This window comes from Ixodes scapularis, unplaced genomic scaffold (genome assembly GCF_016920785.2).
Source record: "Ixodes scapularis isolate PalLabHiFi unplaced genomic scaffold, ASM1692078v2 PGA_scaffold2__306_contigs__length_199485367, whole genome shotgun sequence".
In the NCBI taxonomy this organism is placed as follows: Eukaryota; Metazoa; Arthropoda; class Arachnida; order Ixodida; family Ixodidae; genus Ixodes; species Ixodes scapularis.
This window is the reverse complement of record NW_024609857.1, coordinates 128,586,315-128,595,776: the sequence shown is the minus strand read 5'-3', so window position 1 is coordinate 128,595,776 and position 9,462 is coordinate 128,586,315. Positions and strand designations below refer to the sequence as shown.

Sequence of the window (9,462 nt, the reverse complement as noted above, 5' to 3'; positions counted from 1 at the left end):
TCAACTCTGTTTTGCGCGGACAGAGTGTGACCGCTCGGACGGCCGATTCCCGGCCCTCGGCGTTTGGCGTACGGATTATGTCGATCGTTCCGCTAGTCGCACTCTTCCACCATAATTTTGGATGAGCGTGATTGACACATCACGTGTACCATATTTTCAGCCATCAAGAGTTACTCTAATGCAATTATCAGGTTTGTTTCCCGCGACCACCGCCAGGGTATTATTTCTGGCTTCTGGTTGGTCACATTCAAATTTCTGAAGACGCCCTGGAACACGCCCAGCCCGCTTTTGGCCAATGGCGCCTCCTCATTTGTCTCCTATACTTCCCAACGAATGGCCAAACTCTCTACATTTACGGCTCTGGGTGTCACAAAAAAAAATGTACACGTTTTTTTTGTTTGTTGTTGTAGTTGTTTACCGCAAGAATAAACTGAGCATCGCCGAACGCTCATTCTCCGCCCAAAGGTAGCGCTGGAGGTGACAACCAGATGCCAAAGTTTCAGCTCGATCCGATACCTTATTCAAAAGTTAGAAGTCATTTTCTGAAAATTTCAGTGGAAAAATGGTGGCCGACTCGGCTCGAATAATTTTCAGAAAATCACTTTTAACTTTTGAATAAGGTATCGGATCGGCCTGAAACTTTGGCATCTGGTTGTGACCTCTAGCGCTACCTTTGGGCGGAGAGTGAGCGTTCGGCGATGCCTAGTTTAATTTCGCAATAAAAAAAAAAACTATTTTTTGTGACACCCTGTTTACGCTAAAGACAGTTCGTTTGGTCACGTGAATGTGCACTGAAGAACTGTGCAGTCATAAATCCTTGAAACCTGTGCTGGCATGCACTTTGACCTTGATACACTTCACGTAGTCGTCGTCGAACGTGATTCGGCTTCACCGTGTTTTCGCCTTCCAGGAAGGCGTTCGCGTGCTCGCGCACTTCGAGCATCAATCAAAGCTGTGTACTGTACGGGCACTCTTCGCTTCCGAAATCCCACTGAAAGCTGACCCCGAACCATGGTTAATAGTGCATAAGAGCAACCGTACAGATGGTTTTTCCCTCCTTATTGATAACAACTCGCCGGAACAGCTGGACGATCCAGAACTCCGTGGCCGATATAAGATGCAAAGACATCTGATACATCTTCAAAACTTTGGCGCGGCGTTGGTTTTTGATCGTATTCAAGCGTGCTAAGGCAGAGACGCACCACTTCGGCGTGCCATGGCAGCTTTGATCAAGCCGCGAAACTTTCTTTGGACGAGTTGGGCCATTTTCCCTGCGGCACTGCGCTTTCATAAAAATTTTCGCGTGTTCTCAACGGCAATTCTCAACGCTTGCACACGGTCTTGAAAAACTTCTTCCGCGAATGACGAACAATGAGTAGAAAACCTGTTTTCAGCACGCTGCTGCCAGGTTCTGCAACAGTAGCAGAAACGCGATTTTTCCGCATGAAAGATGGCCGCCCGATGGCTTTGAAGAAAAACTAACATAACTCCATAAATCGATTAATAATCTTCAGTTTACAGTTTAACTCACATTTTATTCAGATATAATTTACATAATTTATCCATGTGGGAATAACTGTGGTTGTGATATATTCAAAGAATAGCTGAACAATAGCGCCACTGCTTCGAGCGTGTCACATCAATGGTTGACGAATAGGCCTTGGTGTCACACAGTATCACATGGCCGCATCCAGAAAGTAGCGCCCGCCGCCGACACTCGCTTTCGTTGACACACTTCTTATCGCCCTTACCGCTGTCTTTGCAATCGTCGCTATCGATGTCCAGCTGGCGACAAAGTCGGCAGCAGCGTCGCAAGCGTCGTCAGGCAAGCGAGCGTCATACATCACCGCCGGCTCCTGAAGTCGAAGACGAGGCGTTTTCCGACCTGCCGGGTTTCTACTACGACGCTGAACTGAAGCGATACTTCCGACTGCTGCCAGGCTGTAACAGAAACAACCCTGTTACCCGGGCCACGATCCGGGCCAAGAGGGCCGAACAGGACTGCGAGCGGATCGTCCGTGAGAGCCTCCAGCGCAACTGTCGCCCGCTTCCCCGGAGCCTCACTTCTCTGCAACTCGGCAGGCTAGGCACAGGCAAGTTCACCGATTCCGTCCGCTCTGCACAGATGGCGTCCCTCCAACTCGCCTCCGAAATTGACCTCTCTACCACCGCGGACCGAGACGACGTCGAATCCTCGGGAGGGGTGATATCGGGCGTCGAGGAATGCGCTTACCTCGTCGGTCACCCCGGAGCCGAGCTCTTGATCGGCTCGTGGGCCACCAAAACCCCGAGCGGACAGCGGGGATCCCTCGTTCGGACGCTGCACGTGACCAGGGAAGGCATCAAACCCGGGAGGATAGTCAACGTTCACCCGCAGCACAAGGTGGTGGACGTCTGTATCACGTCGAGAAACGGTCGCCCCCACGCTCTGTACGCCTGCGTCAACACGGACTGTACCACGACGCCGAGCAGCTTCGTCGCCCTGCATCCGATCGGACCCGTCTCGAGTCCGAGGGACTACGACGGCTCGGAGACCCGGGAGTACGCCGGTTCGGCCGTCTGGTGCTGCGCCGCCTCGCCGGACGCCTCCAAAAGCGCCGTGGGGCTCGAGCGAAGAGCCGAAGTCCACCACGGAGGTCGGGAGCCCGTGACTGATGTGTGGACCCGGGGCGAGAACCCGCTCAGCCTCGTGTTCAGCGCCGACGGGAACCTGGTGTACGCGGGGACGCACAAGGGGAGCGTCTTCTGCGTGGATCTCCGGGACCGTCCAGGCTCGAGGTGCGCGTACGAGGTGGCGGTCGGACGAGGCGTGTCGTACCTCGGGCTCGTCGGACCCGCCGACACGTTGCTGGCCAGTGCGTACGACGGCAAGCTGATGGCGGTGAGTCTGAGCAGGCTGGGTGCTTGCTCCCGTTTGAAAGGACCACATAAAGACGTCCCTTGCACGTGAAGTCACGTGACACCGTACCAGCCGCCATTGCTCCCTACCATTCCTAGTCCTCTACCCGTAGCCTCAGCGGCATATATTTGGTACCACCGAATCTGTTTTTTTTTTTCCGGCAAGACTTGTACGGGCACCGGAGCATTGCGGCTGATGTGACGTCAGTGGGAGACGTGTTCCTGCAGCGGCGGGGGCTTTGCTTCCAGCAGGGAGCGTTCTCATAACATTGTTCCGACATACGTGGGTCACTCTGACCCATCAACTGCTTGGAAATAATAAGTTTCACGGTGCAAAACGAAAACAAGAGAAGCCCATTGTCAGCATGATCTCGCGCCTAGGGTCACTAAATAAGCTACGCTACTCGCGCCCTTAAACACACCATGTAGCACGAAACAGTACAAACAGGCCGCCGCCGTTTTTTTATGTTTTTACCGCACATTTAACCCTGTAATGCCCAGCGTATCATATCTGATACGGCCCATTCAAACATTTTTCGTTTTTATACGAAACACATTTTTGGAAACCAAATGCCCACTGTATCACCCCAGATACATTTCCCGGGATTTTTCGCAAAATGTAGTTCAAATATACACCACAAGGGGTCCCACAGGCTCCCGCAAGATGGCTTCCTCCAGCGGAAACGCGGCCGGCGTGCCAACACGAACTTTTTACGGTCGGTCTGCAAAATCAGGAGGTGAGTTTGCGATATTGATATTCGCTATTTGTTCCTTAAAGCACAGTGAACGATCAGTGCACAGTTTTGTTGACTCTACGTTATCAGAAGTTAGTGGCATCATAGAGTTATTATAATGTACGCTAGAGGTTCAACTGGCGCTAGTGTCTGTGCGACTTCCGTGACGCAGATTGAAGCAGACAGCAACCAGTCTACTTTTGCGGTGCTCCTGTGCATTCCTATGGGAAAACGCGCGTGCATTTCGTCTCTTCGCAGGAAAATAACATGGAACACTTTGGTTATTTCGGTCGTACCGAATAGTATGTGTCTTAATTAACATTGTAAAAGTCTAATTGCTATAGTTAGCGCATTTTTCTTCATCAGTGAGCGATGTTTAACTTCTCTGCATTTCAGTCCCAAACGTGTGTTCCGCAGCAGGTGTGTAAAAACAAGCGACGATTCAGAGCAAAATTACAATCGAAACGAATATAGAGTGTGTTCAAGGCTCGCCAGCATTCCGGTGACGCTTGTATATTGATAATATGCCAGTCCTGTCACCATATGAAAATGATCCCGTCGTGCATGAGCTGATAAAAACCTTCAACGTAGAGAATAAAGTCCGTGGGATATGAAAGGTGTCTCTTCGTATTGTTTTCTCTGCCGGGCAGCTTTTATCGCGCACTTGTTCTCAAAGATGTCTAGCGCACGGGTGATATTTTGAACGTAGAACACGCAGCTTCGCTCAGGACAGAAAGAATAAAGCGGTACTCACTTATTTAAAATCGGAATAGATTACGTGGCCTTCAATTTATTTTGATCGTACATGCACTGCGAGTTACTGATCCGGTGTTGCTGCGTAGTTCTTGCCGTTGCTCTTGATTTTCCAGATGTCCTTCGTTCGTTTGACATGTATATCCCCCATGCTGGAAATCGCCGACGCCGCGTTCGCGCTAACTGTGTCCAACAGTGCACATAAATACACGTACGAAGCCGTTTTAGCACCGTTTTTAGTGCGATGAATTCAAGAGAAAAACGCCGTATCTGACCAATTCTTTCGTCGGCCTGACTGAGAAATATTCCAAACTACCTAGTACGTACAAATTATTTAGGATAGTTGCTCTTATGGTCGAGCGCAGGGAGAAAATGCACTCACTTTTTCCCATAGAAATGCATTACCGGAAGTCAATTTTCGACTGGTTGCTGCCTGCTTCAATTTGCGTCAGCACACTAGCGCCACTTGAACCTCTAGCGTACATTATAATAACTCTATGAGTGGCATCGGCGAGCGTAATCGAGTGTATCATATATGATACAATGGGCACTTGTCAGTGTCGCTTCTTGTCGGATACTTTGAATGTCAGATGTTTCAGCTTTGCGTTTTGTTACCTCCTTTACAGATTGCTCTGCACGGGACATTCTCAATCGCATCTGTGCTGGTGATGACTGCAGTGATATCGACCTTTCTGAAGACAGTGACGAGGAGTATTTGACTTCGGAACAACCTCCACCAGATCCCGAAGAAAAGTCGTCAGACGATGAGGGTGAAGAGAGCATGTCAGGCGGGGCGTGCGCTTCATCAACAGTGGATTGCGGGCAATGGAAAAAAGAGCTACTTAGCGGCAATCCAGGTTTATTGTCGGAGGAGTTTTCCGAACCCGGTGACCTTGATACACCCTTGGGGTTCTTCAGAAAATTCGTCACTGTAGATATGATGGATTCTCTTACTGAGCAAACAAACATCTACAGCACTCAGAAAATGGGGGAGTGTGTGGCCACAACCAGGGCTGAACTGGAACAATTTTTGGGAATATACTTGCAGATGGGTTTGGTTCAGATGCCAAGTGTACGGTGCTACTGGGAAAACGGTACACGATACGCCCCGATCTGTGATGTCATGTCGAGGAATAGGTTTAAGAGGCTAATGCAGTCCATTCATTTTGTCAACAATTGCGACGTTGCCCAGGAAGACAAGAATGACAAGGTATGGAAACTCCGTCCCTGGATTTCAAGCTTGCAATGCAACTTTGCACAGGTCGAACAAGAGGAGCTGAATTCTGTTGATGAGATTATGGTAGCTTTCACGGGAAGAAGCAATCTAAAGCAGTACCTCCCCAACAAACCAACCCCTTGGGGCTTCAAACTTTGGGGACGTGCCGGAACAACGGGGATCCTATACCAATTTGAGGTGTACCAGGGACAAAGTAAAAAGAAGTATGAACACGGTCTTGGAGGCGGCACAGTCTTACAGATGTGTTCACTTATTCCAGAAAACAAAAACTTCAAAGTTGCAGCGGACAACTTTTTCAGCAGCATTGACTTGGCGGCTGAGCTGCAAAAGAAAGGCATTTATTACGTAGGAACATTGCGTCAAAACCGACTGCAAGACTGCAAACTCATGACCGAGAAGGAGCTCAGAAAAGAAGGCAGAGGTTCTTTCGACTACCGTGTCAACACTGCAAGGTCCATCGCCATTGTGAGATGGTATGACAGTCGCACTGTTTCACTCGTGTCTAACTACTTGTCTGTCGAACCTGTTGAAACCGTGAGGCGATGGGACAGAAAAGAGAAAAAAACATATCGAGATCTCTCGCCCTCACATCGTTGGAGCATACAACAGCTTTATGGGCGGAATCAATCTTCATAATTATCTGGTTTCTTTGTACAAGTACTGCATCAAGTCACGAAGGTGGTACTTGTACATCTTCTACCACACAGTCATGATCGCGGTAGTGAATGCGTGGAATTTGCACAGACGGCACTCTAAGCAACTTCACATGAAGCCGGTGAAGCTTCGCGTGTTCATTGCTGACGTGGCGGACAGTCTGTTGAAGGCAGAGAAGAATGTGAGAGGGAGACCATCATCTCTACCATGCCCCACACCCAAACGAAGGAAACGCGCAGGCGCAAGCAGAACTCCGGAGTTTGATGTCCGCAAGGATGGTGTAGGTCACTTTCCTTTGGTGTCTGAGAAGAGGCAGCGATGCAAGAACTGCTCACCTCATGACAAGTTCAGTTTCGTTGCATGCTGCTAGTGTAATGTCTATCTGTGCCTCAACAAAGAACGCAACTGCTTTTACGATTTTCATAGTGTTCACCTACTGCCCAGTGTATCATATTTGATACATTGGGTATTTTTAAAATCTGAAAATGAAACTCAGATTTTTTTGCATTTCTAATCTGTAAGACCCAGAAGCAGCCAAATAATAAAGTTTCTCAATTTTCGTATGTTGGTTTCACTGTCTGGGAACCTTGGACTATACTCGTTTTCACCTCAAGAACCGTAGTAAGAAGGTCCGGCTTCTTCCCGTAATGTAGAGAAAGGAGATATACGTAGGTGCATTTTAGATTGTGTGTAAGTTATCTCATCAAGGAAGACATGCGCATTTCAAATGCCTAATGCATGTGGTCTTTCCAACAACCAAATATTGTGAACTACTTTGCACGACGTACGAGCGATGCACAAAATTTCCTTTATCTTCGCGGTGAAAGCAAGTATGGTAGTTTCTTGGAAAGCGCTCATTTTTCGCTTCCTTGCAGTGAAATTTCTTCAGTGCCATGTCTGAGTAAGCTGTGAATAAATGAAAGACATTTATTCTGAAAGACACTCTGTAATGCGAACTTAGAGCGTAGCTCTTAAGGAGGAGGAGCGCAGAGTATGCCCCTCCTTTTCCTCCTCCATCCCCTCCTCCTCCAATTCGGTTTCCCCGCTATATTTAGCGGGAGAAAATGACGTCACCTGACTTGCTGTCACGTCACCTAAGAACAAATTCAGTTCTTCCACTAGACTTAGCGTGAAAATTGACGTCATGTGACCCCAACACCAATTCTTAGCGAGAAAATTGATGTCATCTGACCTTAATACCAATTCAATTCCCCGGGAATAGAATTGGTTTGAGGTCTTGTGACGTCAATTTTCCTGCTAAATCTAGCGGAGAAACTAAATTTGTCCGCTAAATCTGGCGGAGAAAGTGAATTTCCCCACTATATTTAGGAGGGAATTGAATTGGTGTTAAGGTCATGTGACGTCGATTTTCCTCTAAATTTAGCGCGGCTACGCCAGCGCCGCAAAGCACTGAAACGGGCGCCTAAGAGCTGCGCTCTAAAAGCAGCAACATGTTCACGCACCAGCTGTGTCATGTAGTGTACACATATGCAACACCAAGGGGATAGAAAGCTATTCCTTCACTGTCAAGATGAGATCTCGACAACACTCATGTAAACCCACCGATTAGGCCACAATAAAATGACCAGCCATGCATGTGCACAACTGAAGCTTTTGTAAAGTACGGCGCTCGCTGAACTTGTACAGGAAAGACAAACCGAGTTCTCAGTTCGCTCGGCTGCTGCCAGGATGGTGCTCCCATTATAAAATGCACGGATCACACATTTTACACAAGTTTGGTGGACGCTGTACACAAATGGTCCCTGCTAAAGTCTTCAAATTGTTGCTCATCAATGAAGGAAGCAGGGAGTGCGCAGGCTCGTTAGATATGGCAGCAAGCATGGGGCCCCCAAATGAAGGGATTGCCGCCGGGTGTGTTCGCGCAAGCACACAACAATTCGCCTCCTCTGAGAAGCTATCGATGCTGGGCCATAGCCAGTGCCCACATGTTCGCTTCCGTTCCGAACCGCACGAAACGGAGCTCGTATCATCCGTACCAGTCTCGTTATATCCAATGTTATCCCAACAACGACAAATAAATGTAAACACTCGAGCCTAACCTGCACAAACCTCTTTTCAGATTGACTTGTCATCGAGGAAGGTAATCCAGACCTTCCGGGGACACCACAACGACGGGACAAAGATCCCTTTCAGCTATGACCGTACGGACTGCACTCTTTGTTCGGCGGGACAGGACGGGGTCACCAGGCTGTGGCGCCTGGGGGCCCAGGACATGGACGTGCCTCCCCTCACTGCCCTCGTGCCGCCCAAGGAAGCGAATTCCCACCGGCCGTGGTCCTGGTACTCCAATTCCTGGAATGGCCTCCGGACAAAGCCAACCGTCTGTCTCGCCGCTGGCACCAGGGCATACGTGTTCTCCTGAGAGCTGCTCTGCTGCTCTCGGTGGAGGTCAAGAGAAATTTATTCGACGAAACTGGATGTGCTTTTGTACTTTACCAAGTTGCCAGAATGAGGATTGATCCAATTTGTGATAATTGGTTGCTGTACAATTCTTGCTCTTCATTTTCTTTTTTCTCATTGTTTTTTTTTGTTATAAAAACACACTCCAGAGACAGCCTAAAAGGGCTGCCAGTGTTGTAAATAAAACAATAAATAAGAATAGATGTGGAGGGCAGGGGAGAAGATAGAAGAAGAATTCTGTAGTCTCAGGTCTGCCTCAGACGGGGCAACCTTTCCAGCAATTTTGGAGTTGCTGGCGGGTTGTTCCCTTGCTTTCCCTAGATCTACACAAATTGCCGAGATCGGGTCCGGCTTAAAACTGATGAGCAATTTGAACACCTCGGAGACGTTTCAAGCAGCGGCAGCCAATCAGGGACGCAATATTTTCATGTGACACCCTTGTGGTGGTGGTGATGACAACTAATGACTTGGTTCTGGTTTGAAATGGATTGTTTCTGGAAATAAACCTTTTCAAAAAGATGAAGTACCTAGTATTCTCAACGCCATTCAAAGATATAAAAACATGTTTTTAGCACGTAACAGTGCGTCTAAATCAGGGGTGGCCAAGCTGCGGCTCTTCTCATGTTACAGTGCGGATCGCGGCTCCCCTCCCCAACCTTCCCCCAATCCCCCCCTCCCCCACCTTCCCCCAATCCCCCCCTCCCCCGCCTCCCTGCCGGTCACACAAGCACGTCCCCAAAAAGAAAGATGGAACGCGTTTTAAAT

General features: G+C 48.7%; 2 protein-coding genes across 2 annotated transcripts; both read left to right on the top strand.

The window, feature by feature from the left end:
• Positions 1-1,662: 1,662 nt before the first annotated feature.
• Positions 1,663-9,220, top strand: LOC8040636 (DDB1- and CUL4-associated factor 4). The gene is made up of 2 exons (XM_029982031.4): positions 1,663-2,881; positions 8,357-9,220. Exons 1-2 carry the CDS (start codon positions 1,778-1,780, stop codon positions 8,657-8,659), a joined length of 1,407 nt encoding a protein of 468 aa, XP_029837891.3. The 5' UTR covers positions 1,663-1,777; the 3' UTR covers positions 8,660-9,220.
• On the top strand, positions 3,558-6,760 carry LOC121836804 (piggyBac transposable element-derived protein 2-like). Its single transcript, XM_042292020.1, has 2 exons — positions 3,558-3,635; positions 5,012-6,760. The coding sequence occupies exons 1-2, from the start codon at positions 3,563-3,565 to the stop codon at positions 6,256-6,258; spliced, it is 1,320 nt and encodes a 439-aa protein (XP_042147954.1). The 5' UTR covers positions 3,558-3,562; the 3' UTR covers positions 6,259-6,760.
• Positions 9,221-9,462: the final 242 nt, after the last annotated feature.